Source organism: Aptenodytes patagonicus, chromosome 8 (assembly GCF_965638725.1).
Source record: "Aptenodytes patagonicus chromosome 8, bAptPat1.pri.cur, whole genome shotgun sequence".
Classification (NCBI taxonomy): Eukaryota; Metazoa; Chordata; class Aves; order Sphenisciformes; family Spheniscidae; genus Aptenodytes; species Aptenodytes patagonicus.
Window position 1 is genome coordinate 24,840,837 of NC_134956.1, and position 21,123 is coordinate 24,861,959.

The 21,123-nt window shown below is 49.0% G+C and overlaps 1 protein-coding gene across 3 annotated transcripts in view; it reads right to left on the reverse strand.

Moving 5' to 3' along the window:
* SRGAP3 (SLIT-ROBO Rho GTPase activating protein 3) overlaps window positions 1-21,123 on the reverse strand; it is a 134,699-nt gene that overhangs the window by 67,962 nt on the left and 45,614 nt on the right. For all 3 annotated transcript variants that reach the window (XM_076346724.1, XM_076346723.1, XM_076346725.1), the window contains exon 2: window positions 1,547-1,739. In XM_076346724.1, the coding sequence (XP_076202839.1) occupies window positions 1,547-1,739 (193 nt within the window). The remainder of the gene's footprint in view (window positions 1-1,546; window positions 1,740-21,123) is intronic.

Sequence of the window (21,123 nt, forward strand, 5' to 3'; positions counted from 1 at the left end):
AGCCTTGCTCACTAGAGAGACCGAGTAAACAGATTAAATGGGATTTAGTAATATGGAATAAATAGGATTTAGTAATGTAACAGCAGAAATCGCTGCTCTTGCAGCTGAAACAGGAAAAAAAATCACAAGGGGTTAGAAAAAGACTGAAAAGAGCCAGGGGCTAGCAAGGCTAAGTGCATCAGACAGGCAAAACCCTCAGTTTTCTGGGTAAGGAGCTAAACAGTGGCTGCAGTCTTTGGCCATTGAATGACACTAGTTTCATCTTGAGCAAAGGGCATAATCCCAGTTGAGAGACTATTTCATGGACACTGCTGTCAGAAGAAGAGACAGAGACAAATGCTATGGCCAGGGGAGGCAATGGTGGGGAACTTCAGCTGATGTGCTGCATGGGAAGCAGCCAGAATGAGTATCTGCCTCCATGCTGCAGGCGCTGCTGCGTGATCCCCGGGACACAGACCCTGCCAGCCACAGCTCAGCGGCACCGCTCACACTGCCCAGTGAGACCCCGCGCCCTGAGAAACCACCGGGGAGAGCCAGTCGTGGCAAGGAACACAACGAGCAGCACGGAGGAAAACCCGACAGCTACCAACACTGAACATCGTCCCGTGGAGCCCAGCCTGACAGCCCCGACCAGGCACACTTCAAGTGCACCCGGAGAGCAGGGACCAGCTCCTCCAACAGCGACGGGACAGTGGCGTTCATGGGAGCCGTGAAGTCATGGCCGCCAACCAGCCAGTGTAATGGCACAAGCTACGTATCCTCACCACAGAACAGTCACCTCCAGACTCAAATTCTGCCTCAAGTTTGTTTCTTTTTTTATTTTTCGGATCTTTTTTGTTTTAGCCAAGCTTGAGAGTGTGGTTAAACTGAAAAGAGGCTGCTTTTGAAAACTGCACATATTCACGGATTTTACAATTTTCATCATCAGTTTCAGTTTCACACAATTCCAGCATCCAGTTCATACTTCCTATTTCAAAGCTTTGTTTCAAAATATTTCCACTATGGATTTGCCTAGCTTCAACACTGTACGGGTTTGTACACAGAAAACATACATACTTCATTTTAAAAAACTGCAATAAATTAGATTCCAGAAACTGCTTCCAAGTCTGAGCCTGTAAGCAGATCTGTGTGCAATGTGAAGCACTTTGACATCTAAGGATTGGACTACATACAGAAACCAGGGTTTATAAAATGGGCTACTATTATTTGCACAATCAAATCAGTGGCTGAATTCAAGTCTCTTAAAAAAAAAATAAAGGGGCTTGACTCCTTCCCCGATTCATATTTTTATTGTACTGCTCAAAGAAGTGCATAGTAAGTCTAATTTGGGCAGCACAGGTCAGTAACGCTGTGGTGAAAGTCTTGGAAGAAATATTTCTAGTTCTTTTTATGAACCCTGCACAGGGATAAGACAGACAAGGTCACCACTGATGCTATTTAGTTCACTCTGCTTTCGGACTGTGCAGCTACAAACAAACATTTAGTGTTCGAGGCAGTCTCTGGCCCATCATTTTGCACCATTTTGCCCCTGGAAACACCTGCTTACTTGAACTGGTGCTCTCTGGAGCTGCGTATCTTGGAGGAGAATCGTTCAGCCAGTTTCTCCAGGCTCCTGGAGTACTCCAGCTCGATCTCAGCCTTCCTGCGGAAGAACTCCTGCAGGTCCTGCAGCAGTTGCAGACGCGACTCCGACTGCTGCTCCAGACATTTGAACTGCTCGACCAGCTGAGTTCGGATTTCTGCATGCACACAAGAGAGGAGAAGAAGAAAATACGACGTCAGCAACGAACACTGGCCAGGAGGGTTGTCTTCCCTTGTCTCAGAGCAAATAGCATAGGCACTGCTAGAGCAGGCTCCCTCACAAGCGTCAGGTTTAATTCAAGGCTTGCTAAAGCCAACAGATTTTTTTTCCAAGAAAGAGATGAAGGATTTCATTCACCGGTCTCACGTTAAAACCTTGTTCTTTGTCAAAATAAACAACTGCATCAGTACACAGAGACCAACCCCGAGAGCTTTTCAATTGCCTTTTTGAAACTAGAAAATGATACTTCAATTTATCTAGTACTACCTGAAATCCTGTATTCTTTGCATGTAAACTAACATACTATTTCTTGATAAATGATCATTTGAATACTGACATAACGGGTGACAATGACCTGAAGGAAGCTGGCACTGTAAATGCATACTCCTCTCACCCACGTCCCCCCAGCGCTGCCGGGTTAACTGGCAAATCAAACTTGTCTTTGGCTCAAAGGCTTAAAAAGTCTTTCAGACCCTCCAAACTCCAGCTCATAAAACACCACAGACTTTATCTGTTCCAGGTTTTTTTTGCTTTCTCATAAGGACTTTCAGACACTGTGACAGATACACTACTACCCCCCGAAACCTTTACCGAAGAGGGGCTCTGCGATGCCCAGGGGCTGCCTGTGCAGAAGAGGGGACGGGAGCCTTGGGCAGCCTGCATCTCTGCCGCAGCATCGCCAGGGTGCCTGCTGCGTCCTACAATGAACAAGCATCCCACAAGCAGACAGACAGACCTGTTCTCCAGTGCTGACCCTTATCTAGCACTGCCCGTAACCGATAACCTCAGGCACACTGAATTCTGTTCAGCATATTCAAACTACTGGAAGACTGTTCTAATGTTTCTCTTTATGTCAGAGTTGTATTTTTTGCCTTGACCAGCCTCATTTTGAGGACACTTCTCTCCCATGGTAAAAGACCAATTGCATTTTTTCCAGCTCCCCCTTCTCACATAACACAGCTGAGGCTGCAAATCCCTGACACGGGGCTTATCTCAGAAAGACAAGGCAAGCACCGGAGAAGGAAACGCTGCTCACGAACTGCAGTCAGACCCTTCGTCCTCTCTGCAAGAGGAGCAGTGCAGCACCTGTGGCATGCGGTGTGACAGAAATACACATTCCAAACTGCTTCCCAAACACGGGGAAGATTTTTAGCAGCTCTTTGAACACTGCGCAGTGAGGAAGCCTGCGCAGGGAGTGGCTCTCTCTTGCAGGAACTGCAGCTGGGCTCTGTCCGTCGGGAAGGGGAGCCCCACGGGGAGGGGGCGTGCAGAGATGGAAATGGGAGGAAAAAATGAGACTATGTGGTAGAAAAAAATATTCAGAGTGAGAACAATTGGGCTGAGCAGGCTTCCCAAGGGGCAGCTGCGCAGCGGAGGCATCAGACAAGCCAGAATTACAGAGGTCGGATGGTGAAATGGGTCTGTGCGATGACTTGCCTGTTCCCAGACCCCAAGGGGAGAGCATCCCCCCCAGGCCCTCCCCACCACTGCACACCCCATCTGCAGAAAGCAGCTAGGCAGACACCTCACCTGTGAGCGGGTCCCTCCAGCAACAGTGTATTACTGCATGTGCTTACCTTAAGAAACTTCGCTTTATCCCCCCCCAAAAAAAAATGGTGCACAGAAATGCACTCTGTTGAGCAGACAAGGCACTTGTGCCACTTTAGTACATCCACAGAAATAGCCTTTTTAATGCCATGAACATTTTTATAAATAATCCATAATAAACCTTGGATAAATATTGTTACCTTTTCCTAAGGTTTGTGATTAAGCATATTTTCTCACTTTGGTCACCTGTAGCTGATGGACCCCAACAGGATACATTTGCAAAGCACACCTAGCAAAAAAGGCAGTGGAGAAGCTCAGCAGCGGGAGCACAGCATCACGCCTGCCCCCTTCGCCGTGTGCGCACCCCCCGGGGCTCGACAGGGCCAGCGCGGTACAGGGCAGCACACAAAGACACTTCAGAGAGCCTCCATCCCCCACCTTGTCCCCTCCCTCTGTCCCACAGATGTGCCCATTCACTGCTGGCCTAACGCTAGTAGTAACAGCGCCACCACCGATTCAACTCCCTCCCTTCTGTACTAACGTATCCTTTCCAAATCAGTGCCTAGATCCCGTCAAGCTCTGCAACCCACCAAATACAGGGTGAAGCCCCATCTCCACCTGTTCTTTGCCCAAGTACCCTACAGCCTCCTTGCATGGTCTTGCAGAACTGTGCAACCCAGAGGGCGAATCCTGCGCTCAACCAACAAAGCCTCAGGCCAGCCAGCTGCTCCCCGAGCGTGCACGCAGCACCCACAGCCTAGCGCTACAGCACCCAGACACTCGCACCACACCTCACTGCCTGGTGACGGACCAGACCCACACCCGATCTAAGCCGACAGGCAGCTCTTAAAACATCAAGTTTGACTGATTTACAAACACCCAAACTTCTGGCCTTCTTTGGGAGGCGAGGGTAGGGGGGCAACAGAGGACACGAGAGCGAGAGGGGAAAGAACATGATTTTGGTGGCACCAAAGCTTACCATTTCAACTAGCATCACATCCCAGCTCAGACAGTGTCCAGGCCACAGGTCACAGCTTTCCCCTCCATCACCTTATGAGCTTACAACGCATTAACAGTTAGCTCCCAAACTCAGTGCATCACCAAACAAGATGAAGTACGTGCACACCACCACGTACATGCACACACACACAGGAGAAATACCACTTGTGGTTATTGGAGAAGTTGTGCATCAGGGCTCACTGAAATGGGCAGCCCCAAGCTTCCTTTCCCCAGCACATCTCAGGCTCCGTTGTCAGCCAAGAGGCCCATGGACACGACAGGAGGAAGACAGACGACGGGTATTTGTGGGTGCTTGTTCAGTTCAAATGCTTCGCCATGCAGCTCACGGATTTTGCTGTGCTGCAGGACGGCAGGCTCTGGCACGCTCCTGGCAAGCCCGCGCCAGCCTGGCAGGCAGAGGAGGAAGCAGCTCCCAGGGGACTCCTCCAGCTGCCGGCGATCGCAGCGGGAACCCTGGGCGCTGCCAGCCCCACCGGACCACGGGCACCTTCTGCGAGAGGTGCTGAGCTCTCCTGCACTGCAAGGAAGTGCTCAGCCACCTACAAGGATTACCAGGGGGGGACTGCAAATGCAAACTCTTGGGTGACTTTCTGCCTGGATTTTCTACAACACCTGGAGCTGTACTTTCTTAAACTTCTGGTGCACGGCTGCAGCACACTGAACTGTCACTGTGTACGTGATAGGAGGACTCAGCCTGTACTAAGAAGGAACTCCTAAAATTGGTAAAGCTCTTTGGCAAGAGGGCTAGACCTCATCCTTGGTTCCTTCTGCAAATTCAGCATGGCTAGATGACAAACGGTAACTTACCCACAAGAGCCACAGCAAACTAAAAATACCTGTACTGCCTGAGCACATGCACGTGAAATCGCTGCATTGTAATTGGGAAGCTCAATGACCTGAACCAAGACAATACAGCGGTGTCATTCCAATGCATGAAATAATCTTGAGTATGCATATATATATGTATATATAAAAATATATATATACACACACACACATAGGACAGACTAGCCCTACCAGTCCCCTGCCAGCATCAGGCTGTCCCACAACTTCACAGCTACAGCATGGTCCTATCCAGACAATCATTACTCCATACTGAATGCTGAATTGATAAATTATTAAGTAATGATCATGCAAAGCACTGACTGAAATCACAAAAGATTTATGGACATTTTCAAGCTCTTTAAATTTGTGAGGATCCCACGTGGAGGAGGTTAAAATTGCCATTGTAAGAATCTGATATTTGTCAACATTTCTTCGTAGAACAACTATTGTGCAAGATTGAGCCACTCACAGCCTGACAAGTGAACTTGGAGAGCTGCAGGAACAAGGACACCTGCAGCAATCTCATTACTGCGTAATTTAACGATGGCAGTAATGGGACTGGAGGCTGCAGGCTATGTGAAGGTCACCTAAAACCCAAAAGTTCCTTGGAAATAACAAATGCTGAAAGCTCCAAAGTTAATCAGTCACCTTATGTGGGATCCTCCGTGGGCACCGCTTTTACAGCACTTCCTTTATGTTCTTGATACTTTATGAGAGGATAGCACAATTGTTCATAAAAATGCATCTGAGGCTCATACAGAGTCTTGCTGAGGGACTCAACACACTGCACTTGCCCACTAGCAAAGCTACTTTCCGCTCCTGAAGTCTGTCTGGATAACCATGTAACCATCCCTGCAGTAGCCAAAGCACTCTTAACTCGTTTCTGACCTACATTCATCCCATCTGCAGACACGAGGACACTGGACACAGGAGCCAGAAGGGCCGAGGCCCCAGGCAGAGGAGGAAGGGTGATGTGCAGCAGGGATGCTCAGTTCATCTGCTGCCTCCACCCAGGCAGTGCTGCACGGTCAGGGCTCCCCTGTGACTCGGGGCATCTGCTGCACACAAACATCAGACCTCATTCACAGCTGAGCTGCAGAACACCCTGAAATGAAAGACAATTCCACTATATAAGCAATGCTAGAAATACCCTTTTGAAGGGGAAAAAAAAAAAAAAAAAAGGCTGCTAAAAGAATGGAGAAAAAGAAATTCAGTTCTCATTGCAAATGAGGTCTCAAAATGACTGGCATCAGAGTGTCTTGGTCTTGCATCAAAATAAGCAGTATCCTACCCCTGTGGTACCCAGCACCATGCCAAAACACAGAGCTGCACACCTCACAAACAACACTGCTTCTCCATCCCCTCTTCTTCACATTTGCACTCACACGCAGAAAATAGATTTGCTCCCCTTGCAATGGCACTTTCTCTGGGGAGAGAGGAAGAAAGCCACACAGCAGTATTTACCCTGGGTTTGCTACAGAAACGCAGGGGAATGCCTGGAGAAGCTGAATGAACTTCCAGAAAGCAGTACTCGGTCATCACACCTGAAAGCTATTCCAGTCCTTGGTAGCTGGGACTCCAGCATTTGCTGAAAAATAGTCTAGGCTTTACAGAAAGATCATGTGTATGCAGCACTGCAGCTTTGATTTCATCAGGAAGACTGCTCTCCAGGAGCTGTGTTGTGCAAGAGCTGCGATGCCTTATGGGATCAACAGGAGACGACCACCTACGCAGTCATGGCTTCCGACAGCTCCCTTGCCTTCCACCCGAGCAGAGCCAGGATGCGAGATGGCAGGCTGGTGCTGTCATCCACTGAGCTCATCAGAACGGCTTCCCAGGGTACGGCATGCCTGCTACGTTACAGCACAGCTTCATACGCACCCCCTTTGAAGTTGTGTCCCCGTTACACAACTTCTGCAGTTAACGATGGCATTCACTGGAGCCGAGGGCGGCAAAGAGTAACCGCCTTTGAATTAAGCCCCCTAAAAACCCACTGCTACGTTCCTACAGGATACAAAGGTACCAGTTTCATAACAAAACATTTTTAAAATCTTCACATTCCCCTGCCGACAAGCGTTTCCCTCCCACACAAGGTCAGTGGAAATTTCATTACATCCCATATGGATTTTACATTCCCACTCCTGCTGGTGCCAACACAGGACTTGCTTTACAGCTCTCTGCTTTCCTGAGCAAGTTTGATATAGATTTAACAAAAAAAAAAAAAAAAAAAACACACAACAGATTTGATCTCTAGTTCTCTTTTCATAGTGGATTACAACCCGAGGTGGTCTCCAGAACAGCTCTTAACAACCCTGACAATGCACAGAAATACAAGGAATATCAATAACGCTTCTCCAATGTTTTCAGTTTCCTACCTCTTCCTATTTTTTTCCAGATCTGAGCTACTGCTGCTCATTTGATCTTTGTATCTGGCACAAAGATTTCTCCTTGACTCTTACAGGGGTCATTCAAGGCAGTTCAGACAGCAGCAACAAATGCAGAGACTCGCCAAGGCTCCCGTAGCTTTCACCACCCCCTGCTCCGAGTAACGGGAATTTGCAGTTTGTGCCCATCGGACCCGCTGCCAGCAGCCTCCACCGCGAGCTCAGTGAGGGTCACCGCCTCCTGCACGCTCGCCGCGCGCTCATGAGCCCAGCGCCGGCCCCAGCCAGACAGGCAGGACCCAGCTCCCTCTCCTGCATCGTCCCACATGCGCTGGCTCACCCCAGAGTCCTGGTACAAAGGAGGACTCAACGGTGGCACATCAGTCCCATCGGAGGGTGAGGACGCTCTTGGGCATCCAGGCATCAGAAAGGCACATTTTGACTTTCGTCAACAGAATTTCTTTGTTTCCCCCACTCCCGTAACGCACTGCTTTGACACTTTCACATTTTCTTGCAGAAGTTTGGCCAGGGCAGTACCATTTAAGTGCGCAGAGGCAAAGGGCAGTCTCTCCAGGCATGGAGAGCCTGCTAGCCGTGACTCTAAAGCCACTCAGCTTCAAGCAGTCATACAAACAAATGGCGATGGCCACTGAACCCAGGAGCTGTTGCTGCATGTTAAATGGAAAAGGCGCACGGTAGAAAACAAAATTAAGGGCTGCTGGCATCATTAATGCAAAGACAGAAGCAATAACAGAGAAAACGACATTCTTCAGTGCTCTGGAGGTCTCCATGAGTCAGCCACTCACAACCACAGCCCCCAACAGCGCCTGCATTGTCGCTCCCCTGCTTCCATAGTTACTTTGCTGCTGCATTGAAGAGGCACCCTCCTTTCAATTAAAATGAACTTGCTCTTAAGTAGCCTTTTCACATAATCATGAAAAAATATACAGGCAGGCAGAAAAGCCTTTTTCCACCCTTCATGCCTGCTGCCTAGGGAACGGACAGGAGCACTCGGAGGATATCCATTTTCTCCCGCCTGCGCAGTAGAGCTGGAGACCAGCCCCACCAACAGAGCAGCCACCATTTGCTGTTTGATCCCAACACCCTCCATCCTCCCCTTCTCCCTCTAACCCAGCCTGCTCACACACTGGAGATGGAGAGAGAGGATCCCCAGCAAACCCAAACCCAACAGGCATCTACTAACATCCAGGGTGCCACCTTGATGGGCACCAGCTGAGAATCCAGACTGAAAACCACCCTGTCTTTACCAGCACTGTTTGCAAGCAATTTTCTGGCCAGCAGCATCAGCATGACGACTGATGCATCAGTCCTGTCCATCATGGGGGGGATTAACAGGCCTTTAATTATATAACCTTCAACTGAGTGCCAATTATGTTTTCCATGTTAGACAAATATCTCTTCAGCACCTGACCCGAAAACCTTAAACTCTGGAAGACAGAGCTAGAAAGCAGAGGACGCTCACGGGAAGAGATGATTAACTGTGTTTCTGTAATTGGAGGGAGGGGAGTCATCTCCAGGCACTTGACTGACGTGCTTCGCGAAGAAATGGCTTTTAGAAACAACTGGAGTGAGACAAGCCCAAAGCACAGGCAATTGGGAACAGAAGAGTTCCCGTTTTCTTGGGCTAGAGTAAAGTCTACAAAGAAGGAGCTAAACTGTTAAAAACCTGATGGGCGCCCGCCATCACTCAAGGATTAACCCCTTCGCCCCTGCTCCCTGGCAGTGGGTGAGCTGTCACAGTTGAAGGTTTCAGGCAGCGCTGCCCGTACTGCTGGTGCACCCAGCCGGCTGCGCGCAGGAAGGACACCGACAGCCACTGCCCACGGCGGAGGGCCGCATAGCACCCACCGCCCACGGGGACCGGAGGGACCCTCATCCAACACCTCCTACAGCAGGAACCGGCACCCCGAGCACCGCCACAGATGGGAACGATTCCGTGCCTGCCCGCTATCCCACGGGAGCTGGACGTGGCCCCTGCCTCTGCACTGCTGTTACCTGGCCAAACAGCCTCTTTGTCCCTCAAATAACTGGAAATGAGAAACCCCCAGCTGAGCATTTTATCCCGGGTGATCCGAGTCAGTCATCACAGGCTGGCAGAGCAGTGCAGCATCTCCAAAGGGCACCTGGAGAAGAGCGGTTTGCTTTGGCCATTAGAGTGAAGTAGGGAGCAGCTGGAAATGACAACCCAGGCCCAGGTTTGGACTGCAAGCACTCTCGTTTGCACTCCTCTTCCCCGAAGCTTTGGAATGAGCGGTTATAATCTAATGAAACGCTATCTATGGTCAGCCTGACCTCTCCAGTTTCACACTTCCGCGTAACTGTTACTAACAAGTTGCAGCAATAGAGCTGCTTCTACTCACAGTTGAAGAAACGTGTACGGGAGACACTTACACAATGGCAGGTTGGTAACTCCTGGAATTCACATAATGGTGGCAGGTCCTTATTTACACTGAATAAAAATAATTTGGCAAACTAAGAGGAAATAGGATGCCTCGGAAGGCATCAGTAACAAGTTATTCTGTGAAAGCTAAAGGTTTCTCAAAGAAATGACCCAAACTGGGCTCAGACCCTTTCTTGGTTCAACTAGTACATATTTTTTTTTTTTAATATCCCATGTTCAGAGCTTTCCTTGCTAGCATAAAAATAAGCTCCTTGCCATGAAGAGCAAACCTCACTAGGAAAACTCTCCAACTCTGGCTTCTGCCCACCACCATCAGGATGTGAACAGAAAAGCAGCAGGTCTGCAGGAAAAAAGACAGCCACCTCGCAATTTGTGTTTCTGAACTTGGAATTTATAGGAACTTTTAATAGAAATCAATAAACAAAAACCTACCAAAGTGCTTTAGGGAAGAACTGAAAACATTTGCCAAAAAGCAGAAAGCAAAACATTAAGTAAAATTGTGTAGCTGGTCATGTTTCCAACAGTAGTCTGTCTGAAATGCTCGCATGGTTTAAATCACAATATATGAAGTCACAAACAGTGCCAAAGGAGAACTGCAGAGTGAGCCATTCTGCAAACAAGGGTGCTACAAAGCTCCTCGAGTCTCCTTGAACTCTGCTGGACAACTGGCTATCAAGACTTGCTGATTTTTTTCTCCCAGTTTGCTTGGTTCTGTTCATAAGAAAGGAGTTTCCACTGTGAGCAGTCCTGTTATTTAAAATGCAGAATCAGACGTAGAAAATGCAAGAAATATTATTTCCTCAGCTCTTCTGAAACACAGCAGCAGGGATGTTGGAGAAAACAAGATTCCTTGGCAAACCAAGGAGAGCAACAACGCTCAAGACAGGCTGCAGGACTGCTAATCCAACCAGGAGAGGGAACATCTGTAATCAGAAGATCCGAGGATTTGGCTTTTGTAAATATTTTCAAATCAATTATCCCATATCCCAGCCGATGACTGCTCGTTATTCTTAGGCCATGCACGTAACCACGTGAGATGTCAGCAGCGATAAGATTTCCCAAGGAGACGAACTCCAGCCCTGGGGCCCGGCAGCCTCCGCGGGGCGGCGGGCAGGATGACAACCACTGCAGCCTCCAAGACCATGGCCCAAGGCAGGGGAGCATGGCCCTGCAGAGCCCCAAAGATGGGTCCCACCATCAACCCAGACTACCAAGATCTCAAATACAGCAGAAGTCCCTCGTCAAAGACCCCCAAAAATGCTCACATCCCTCTGAAAGCCAGAGAAAGACTTCCAAGTGCAACAGAGGGGACGCAGAAGGAAAGCAAGTGTGACCACCATGGCCAGCCCCGTGACACAGAGCACTGTGCACAGGCTGACGTGCTTGAGCAGGGATAAACCTGCTGCAAACAGCCTCCCACCGCCAACAGCCAAGTGGTACACAAGTGTTAGAGACAGCATAGAGATGAGAAAAAACGTTTTACATTCAGCCTTTGGCAGGTTTGTAAATGAATGGCAACATTAAAAAAAATGCTAAAAAACAAACCACCCCACCCAAAACCTTGACAGAGCGATTCAAAAGCCAGCTCAGGAAAACAACAGCTGAGAGCATATACAATTGCTGTCCATGGGGGAGCAGACCCAAGAAAGGAACAATTTAAAACCGAAGAAAGAGTATTAGCGTAAGACAAATAGATGTAAACTCACCATGAAGAAAATTAGGTGAGAAATTGGAAAAATCGGAAAGATTCTGGGTCAGCCAGCTAGAGGCGTGGGAGAAGATGTAACTACTCTGGCAGTGCCAGTCGATAACACCATGAACATGATAACACGGCGCTGCTTATGGCCAATGGCTGGGTGGGATGAGTGGGCAGCTGGTCCTTGACAGCCCTGTGAGCCTATGGCTGGGTGGGGGCTCAGAGGCAGCGTGTTTTGACATGGTCACTACAACCCAGCTAAAACGCTGAGCATGGCTGAAATTCTGTGTGTGTGGTTTGCAGCAAAACAGTGTGCTTCTGCAGCAAACTGCAAAGAGCTACACGGAGGAAGCAATCCTTTCCATACAGGTTTTGTAATGTTAGGCACTGTTCCTCCTCCGATACAAGAAGATTTACAGTTGCTCAGACGGCGTTTTCTATCAGGCATCAGCCTCCGCAGCATCAGCACTCAATGTCAACGGAGAAGTCTGTTGCACAAAGTGCCAGAAAGATCTCCAGGGAAAGGTATTTTTTGGCTGCTTTCTTAATATAAGACTCGTCTCCAAAATGGTCCGATCGTCACTGGCCCCAGACACCCACAGCTCTCTGCACCAGCAGGAGACAGCAACACTGTGCCCAGTCCCGCATGGCCACTGGCTGTGGCTGAGCCCTGTTCCCCACCGCGCAAGGGGGCTGCAGCAGAACAACGAGCACCCCAGGCTTATGTTACGCATCACCAACGGCAGCTCACGCATGTCCCGAGACGAGCTGATTCTCAGGGTCACTTCTGTTGAACTTCTGGAAACACGGACCTTCAGAAATGCCAGAGTTCATATGATCACCACCACGGCAAGATGAACTCTCATACATTGAGGGAGCTTTCCGTTTGGGTTGGAAACTGATACTCACCGGTGTGCCAGTGAAAGAGTAAAGTGAAGGCAATTCCCCAAACCTGTTCAAGGCTTCAGAAAAGTGTTGTTTGGGTTGACATTGACATCTTGGCCAGTAGATCTGGGCAAGTCTCATTTTTTCCTCTCCTAGGCTCTTCACCCCATCCATTCTCCAGTGAGGACAATGCTGGCAGCCATGCACAGAGCCCGAGAAGGATTACACGCATCCAAATAGCATACCTCTGACAACACAGATGATGCAGTGCTTTACAAAGAACAAAATTATTTGGGACAAACCATAGCCAATTTGAGCACTCATATTAGAAGTAAAATGCTTATGTGGAGAGGTCAAGATGCTCTGCTCCAGTTTCATTATTAACACACTGCTACTTCAACCGGTCCCACCCTCAGCTTGCTGAAGGATATTTTCCATATGGTCTCATTTTTTAAATATAACAATTAAACTCTAGATGAATGCCGCTAGATCAATGCAACTTTTACCAGTGGTATTCCTTATTATTATTATTATTATTCACTTATTCCTTGTGTCCTCACACAGTTTACACATTCTCCTGGGCAGGAGAATCTCTGAATTTCAGGCATTTACAAATACCATGTTGAAATCCTGGCCCCAGCTGAGACGGTGGCAAAACTCCCACCAGCTTCAACGGAGCTAGGATTTCATCCTTTGGCAGTACATGGAGTAAGTGAGACAATCTTGTTCTCCAGCAGTTACTTTGCAAGTCTCCCACCCTCTTCCAATAACCCCTGGCTCCAATACTCCTTACCCCAAATGCTGATAAGGGCCAAGCTCCTTAAGTGGCATCAACCACAGTGGAAACCAACACCAGCAGAAGTACAGTGCTGATTAGTGGTGTACTGCTACTCTAGAAATTACTTTCTTCATAACTAGTAAAACATCTTAAAAAACAAGTTTGAGTGAAGCAACCGCAAGCTAAGCAGCAGAAGGTGTGATGGTTCACAGCTACGTTTACTTTTGTTTGTCCCATTGTAGGTCAAAGAACCACATGAGACGAACAGCAGCACTTTTTGCTGCTGTACATTCAACGCGACACTCACAGCCCGACACCATGGCTTTACAACAACTCGCACACTTACTCCAGTACCAAAAATTCAGTTGGGTCCTGCCAGAGCCTCTTGCCAGAAGAGGTGAGACTGTGTGCGGGACCCAGGACCAGCCCCTGGACCTGTTGCAAAGTTCACATACGGGCAAGTGCATGACAAGGTTAGGATGGGCTTATTAAACAAACCCAATTCCAGATGTGCAAAAACTGGTGAAAAACAGGCGGTGGAAAAACCCGGATAGTTAAGACTCGTGAAGGTGCGTAGCCTGAATTGAAACACGAGAGACCACAGGAGCCAAGTGTGCATCAGCAAGTGGGAAAGCCTGAAACTGTGGCCCTGGGGACACAGCCATGCTCCAGCCTGCAAAGCCGTCTGGCTGGGAGCCTGCCCAGCCCTGCACACCCCAGCCCCACCAGCTGCAGCCCACAGCCGGGCCCCCTGCAAGCATCCACACCGGCCGGGAGGGCGAGCACCCTCCTCCTCAGGGAGATAGAAGTTTTGGCACTCCGCCCCTGCCTCAGCCCCCCCCCCGGCTGCAGGGTCCCATCGGGCCAGGGCCAGGCTCTGGCTGCTCAGACAGGGACAGACAAAAGCGGGGGTTTCTCTAGCAACAGACTGGGATGAAAGCTTTCAGAGACCTCCTCCTCCTCGCCTGGCGATACTGCGCGCTCCCACGGGCCGGGCGCAGCTGGGAGAGCAGGACCGAGCCCAGCTGCCACCAGCCTCCGGCCCAGGGCTTTGGGTGCATCCCACCCACCACCCCCGGCTGGGCCGAGAGCGGCTGCTCTGGGGATGCTGAATTATCTGTCCAAGAGAACAGTGTCGTCGGCTGATCTCCCAAACGGGCAGCCTAGGACAGCCGTTCCTCTAACATATGTTTCACCCCACTGATTTGTGATAAGTGAGAAAATATGCTTGGCAACAAAAACCATTATTTTCCTCACAACTGGGATTAGACCCAATAGTTTATTGCAAATATAGCATGGCAAGTTGGACTCAGAGGAGAATCCAATTCTTCTACAAATATGGAATACACTAATAAGGCCATTTGACTCTGTCGTGGTTTAGCCAAAACCAGGTCAGACTCCCAATTTCTTTTATTTCCCCCTTCAGACTATTCATGTGCTGTCTTCACCAAAGGCCCAGCCCCCTTCACCACAGAATTCTCTCTTATTTATTTTCTAGTGCTTTGTCATCATTTTTCAACAGTACACGCTGCTTCCCTTGGAAGAGCCCTCACACACATACCTAACGCACCGCTAGCCTGGATTCATTATTAAAATGCCAAGCGGGCCATGACACCAACCAAACCCACCTGCCCCAGGCCAGGCAGCTGCCAGCACAGCCCCGACAGCGGCCAGAACCCCCCAGGGCGGAGATACTCAAGGAGCTGGGCTCAGCCTCCATGGACAGTTACGTGTGTATGAAGATAGGCAGGGCAGAGCCCCGAGAGCCCACGCGGTACGACGTGCCCGTGGGATGCTCCCGCTCCCCGGCACGGTGCTTTTCATCTGCCCCTTTCACCCCACTCCACAGCCAGCTCCCACCACTGACACGGTTCAGCAGCGGCGGCAGAGGGAATCGAGGGACAGTGCTGCCCAGAGGAGCATCCATCTTGCCACAGCTGAATCCAGGCCAAGGCTTCGGCGGGTCCCAACAGTGACACTATTCAGCTTAAGCAGCCAAGGAACTACAAAGACCATGGACTAGAGCATCTCAAACACAGAGCTGCCAGCCGTGTTTTCTCCTTTCTGCCGCGCAGATCCCCCGGGCACCAGCCTGAGGGTACCCCTGGGGTGGTGAACACCTGTGAAAGCTTCAGGAAAGGAACTGAGCAAACAGCCCAAAGCAAGCAAAGAAGCATTATTAACAAGCCTGCCTAGAAAAAGTCGAGATGTGGCTCTTAGTAAAACAAAGAATGAGACAAGTCTTTTATCCAAAACTAGAAGTTTCAGATTTAAAAAGAGAGCGAGAAAACTACTTCTCTCAAGTCTGAAAACAATTTATGTGGCATTAGCACTTTTCATACAGGTTTTTTCAGACGTGTCTTTAATCCCCAGTCTAAGGGAATGCATCAGGAGCCAGCCTGCTCCCGGACACAGCACCAAACCAAAGGCACTTCCACCAAACAGCCCCGGTTTTGCCTTCGTACCCACACTGAGCCCTTACATCGTTACTTACTGGGCTGTAAGGTAACCTCTTAATTTGTAGCTACTAAAAAAGGAAGTGAAAGTGTAAGAAATTAGATCTTGAATTGAGTGACTTCTTCCCTCCTGGGAAACCCCCTGCCCTAGAAGGAGTCCAGGGCAGGGTGTGGGGAGGCCTGGGGGCAGCATCCCCCAGGAGGAAACATGGGGTTTGGAAGCCCTGACTAGCAGCTCAGGGCAGCCCGGATTAGGAAAATGCCACCTTCGTTTTGCTACTAACCAAGCTGGTTTCTGGACCCTGCCCAACCCCCTGCTCACTCACCCCTCGCTCCTGGGGGTAGGGGGCACAGCCAAGTCCTGGGTTTCCTGCAAGCCTGGACCAAGCGTCCCGGCGCGCAACAGGCTCCCTACCACACCTGCAGGAAAAAAAGTGGCCAAGCCATGAAGAAAAACTCCATTTCTATAGGGATGTTTGCATAAACAGTTTTAAACAAGCAATCCTTCCCTTCAAATTAACTCCAATGGAAACAACATGATAGAAATGAACCGGTTGTGCTGGTACCCTTGAGAGCAGGGCACCTAGAGAGTAGGTGCTCAAAGTCGCGTGCCCCATTGGGCCCGTGTTATAACAACTAAATACCTATTGCCCGAAAAGCTTCACAAGCAGCTGTGCCACTGCTGCATGGGGAGGGGAAGGTGAAACCCTTGCAGCTTCTCCTCCCAGCAATGCACCAGCCAAGCAGGAGGTTACTGCCTTCTCCTGCTGACTTTGGCAGCAATGCAACTGGAACACGCTAGCTCACAGCTTAGTTTTCTCCCTCCTGCTCTCTCCGGTTACCTACACATTTTGTTTCTAATGAGACTCCCCTGAAAACGCAACTCACCTGCAGAAAAATGAACAGGTAAATAACTCAGTTCAGCTATTTTCCGCTGGCCCCGTTTCCTGGGTGCAGCAGCCCTGGCCAAGACAGGTACACACAGATTGTAGGGCAAACGGGTGCATACCAGGGTGCACTGTCTAGTGTTTCATTGTCCTTCGTTAGGCTTTTTCCATTAACTTTTTAATACCGTGGTCAGCCCACCATATCAGTGGCTAAAAGAATTATCTCTGCGTGCATCACCTTTGAGAGGCCCAAGTGGAGTGTGGGTAAAAATGGGTTTATAATGGCTTTCTAGCCACCTCCATGGAGCGTAATTCCCGTCTACCGCACTGCATTCCCGAAACAGCATCCTGGTGCAATCCCTGAGGGCTGGGGCCTCCTGACCCCACAGGAACTCAGCCAAACACACAGAAGCTGAGGCAAGGGCAGCGTTACCCTTTTCATGAAATCGGTTTCCTCCTTTATCCCAATATGAACAAGCTTTACACCACCATAAGTAACTACTGGTCAGAAGGGTTCAGTGAGGCATTCTTGCTTTCCCTGGCAGAGAAGGCAGTGCCTTTGCACTGGGACAACACACAGCAGCTTTCTGCAAAGCAACACAAGCCAAAGGGTCCACCGTTGTGACACTCCAGCTCTCCCAAGCAGAGGCACCATAACGTGAAACACCACCAGCGGAGGAAGACCTGCCAGCCAAGTCTTCCCACACCCCTCCCCAACAGTGTGCAGAAACCAGACCAAGAATCTGGACAGACCAGAGCAGATAGCAGCACATGGTCTGGAGAAACATCAAGAGCTGGAGGAAACACCAGAGTCATTGCTCATGGCCACCTCGCTCTCCACTCCTCTCCAGGCCACTGGGTCCTTGTTGACGCTTATGGTAGAAAGCAACCAGGTGGTAAGAGGAGAGACACGGAGGTGGATGCCAGAGTAGAAGAGTTGTCCCACCTCCTTTCCTCCACCAGCACAGTGTACAACCCCCCCTGCACTGAGGATTCAAGCCATACAACACAATGTGCAGCTACTCAAGGCCTTAACGCAGCATGTAAATGGGACCTAATAGAGAAGAGACCTTCCACTGAGGTGTGTTTGAACCCCAGTGGGTCAGACCACCTGATTCGGAGATTTATGGCAATGCCTCATTTCAAAGGGGGCTCTCACAGCACTGGTGTGGCTGCTCTGCTCTGAAGGCAGCGCTTTGCAGCCTCTCCTAACTCCACATCAGCTGTGAAAGAAACTCTTCCTCCCCACCTTTTCTTCTTTTTAAATGGAGCATAGGCAAGTCACCCTACAGCATCCAGCACTCTTCTCAGGAAACCACTGTAGCAAGTGCAACAGGTTAGGTCAGATTTAAGAAAACTCTGGGTTTTTTTGTTTGTTTGTTATTTTTCACATTGATGTTCAAAATGCAAATGAAAAAAGTCGTAAAATTTCAAAAACAAACTGAATCATTTTTTGCTTTTACACTTTAAGAACACAAATTAAGAAGGCATCCTTCATGAGAAAAGCAGATGTAGGAGTAGAACAAACCTGATCAGAAATAGGTTATGATCTTCCAGTGCTCTCTGGTTAGAGCTAACACAGCTATTTCCATTTTACTGTTCACTGGCACTTCAGAGAGGGGAATTCCATCTCACTAGAAATGATACACCAGAATTCATTTATCTTTCTAGGTCATAAAATATCTTCCTAGATGACAAACAAGCCTACTCCCACAAAATAATTAAAGACAAAATGCAACTGCTAAGACAGCACAGGCTTCCACTGTGGGAGGCTGTACATGCACAAGGTTTGTCTCACCCAGACATCTGCTGTTATGCAGGACCTGTAATCAAAGTCATCAGTGGCTTTTAAATGTCAGTGGTGCAGTGAACAAAAGGAAAAAAAAGAAAACCACAACACTGATGCAATGACGACTTTTCTCTGACCTATACACTGAAAATTTCATCAACAAGGGGCATCAACTTTTCCCTAAGAAACCTCTCAAATCAAGTTAGTCCTGGTTTAAGCAGATACCACGCTTATGAGAGCACTGAATTTGGCTTAAGACTTATGTAACATCCGCTTCCTATGGCCGAAAGGTGTTGTCAACAAGCCTGTGAAAACATTTCAAAGCAGCCACGAGGCAGCACGGCCAGGGAAGAGCTTCCAGCAGCGCTGCCCTGTCCTGCGCCTCCTCACCCCGTGTACAGCACCAGGCTGAGCCGCATTCCCAAAGTCCGCACGGTGATCCCAGCTCAGGCTAGACAGAGCAAGAAGGGACCCACACGACGTGCCCTGCCTGCTGCGATGGAACAGCTTAAACCATGATCTCACCCGCAATCCCTGCCAGACGCAAGCCCTCTCCCCAGACACAGTAATAACTGACAGCAGAACTGTCCCGGTTCATGTACCCAGAATATTATCACTTTGGAAGTAGGAACACTGCTAAAAAAAAACCAAGATTTTGCTCAAAAGAACATACTGGGACTAAGCCACAGCATGGCCAAGGTTGAACTATTTTGCTGAGCGTTCACCAGACGTTGTCAGTGGACCCCTCCAAGTCCCTGGAGGTGGTCTGCCCAGTCTCTTTCACACTCCAGCTCATAGGATGAAAGAAGTCTTCAAAAGCAACAGCAATTATTTCCATCAGCCTCTCCTCCCCATCATGACAGCACTCTACTAGTAGCAGCAGCAACACTGATGCTTCTCTTTAGGTCTGTCTGAAACGCACCGGAGATGCTCAGCCCAACTTTACCTGGGGAGATCCTCCTCGTACGAGAGACAGAGCAGCCCCTCGTTTTACGTAGAGAGCAAAGGAAGACGAGGGCAGCTTCTCGATGTCTGAAAACAAAAATCAAAGCTGAGGTGGCAACAATTAAGTCTTGAAATAATTAAAAATAAGCTGGGCAAGCACTTAAGAACAAAGAAGCCAAGGCTCTCCCGCCGAGAGCCACTGCAGCAGCACATCTCGCACATTACTCTTCACGTGCTCCCACTTCTTCTCCTTCTGACCCACACACATGACGGTGGCCGCTTCAGCTGGCGAGGTGGCAGCATTCATCATACGCATCTGTAATCCAAACCTACAGAAGTTACTGACAGCATATTGCCCTTACAAACTGACTCTGGATGCAGGTTTGGAAATGGCCAGCCTGGCTCACAAAGAGGCACTACCCAGCAGCAGGAAAGGATAAGCGTTTCGGGTGAAGCAAAGCACCCAGTTTTCTTTCGTTTGCACGCAACATCGCCAAGCTTGGACAACTCTGCCCTGCCTGCGTTCCTTGGACAGGAAAGGGAAAAAAACCAAAACAAACCAGTATTTATTCTTTACTTTAGCCGAGCTTCAAGACCAAAACTTTCACAGATAAAGACTGTCTGACAACAAATATAATGGCATGTTGCAATTATGTTAAATTTAAAAACAGAAACAGAACTTCAAACCACACACACGCGCACTCCAGATGGAAAGCGTAAGCCCGCCGTCCAAGAGAGCCAACCGGCGGGAGCATCCGGACCAGACACCGACAGGCATTTCTGCTGTCAGCTGCAGCTTCCCCATGCTTTGGGAACACCAACCACAGCAGAGAGCAGCCACCTCCCCGGGTGCTCTCGGCGTTAAACAAGGTGTCATCAGGGGATGCCTTGGTCCTTCCTTTCTGAGACCAAGGAGAAGGCAAACCCGCTTCCAGGAGAAAGGCCCTGCTTGGAGGAGGAAAGGCTGCCGCGCCGTGGAAGCAAGATGGAAAGCAGAAGAGGTGCCAGGAGCAGTATGGCTCACGCTACCTGGCTGCTATGCTTTATCACAGACAAAAAGCTCTTTTGATATTGCCTACTGACTATAAAAATTAGCAAAGGGAAATTATTTCTAAAAAAAAAAAAACCCCCACACATTTAAAAAGCTGAACTCCAGCTTTTTTTCTTATTATCTTTTCCTAATAAGAAAGATAAAAGCTTATCTTTTCCTAATAAGAAAAACAAATTCAAGTGTGGACAAAAAACACTCAGATAAATCCATAAGAAAAACTGGTCCTCAAGTGAATGTATTGCAAATTTTTCCATGGGGCGTCAGCAGCTCTCGCACGCTGTCTAAATGCCAACCCCTAATGAATTCAATGCGCTGATGACTACACTGTTTTCTAAAGAACTTGGCAAGATGTTCAGCATTATTAGAGGAGAGGAAAAACAGTGCAGAATTTAGTCACTTAATACCCTATCTTCCAATAACTGAAGAAACATCCCAGTCCCATTGAGGTAACTACGGACACTTCCTTCAGAAACAGGATGATGACACAGGAAGGACTGATGGGAAGAATGGCCAAGTCCACACGTTTGAATCCAGATTTCCCATTGGAAATGTTTGGGGGTTAGAGTTGTTCTGAGACACATGCAGGATCCCGCAGTTTTCACTAGTCCCTCAAGAAAAGAGCTGGTTTTGTCCTGC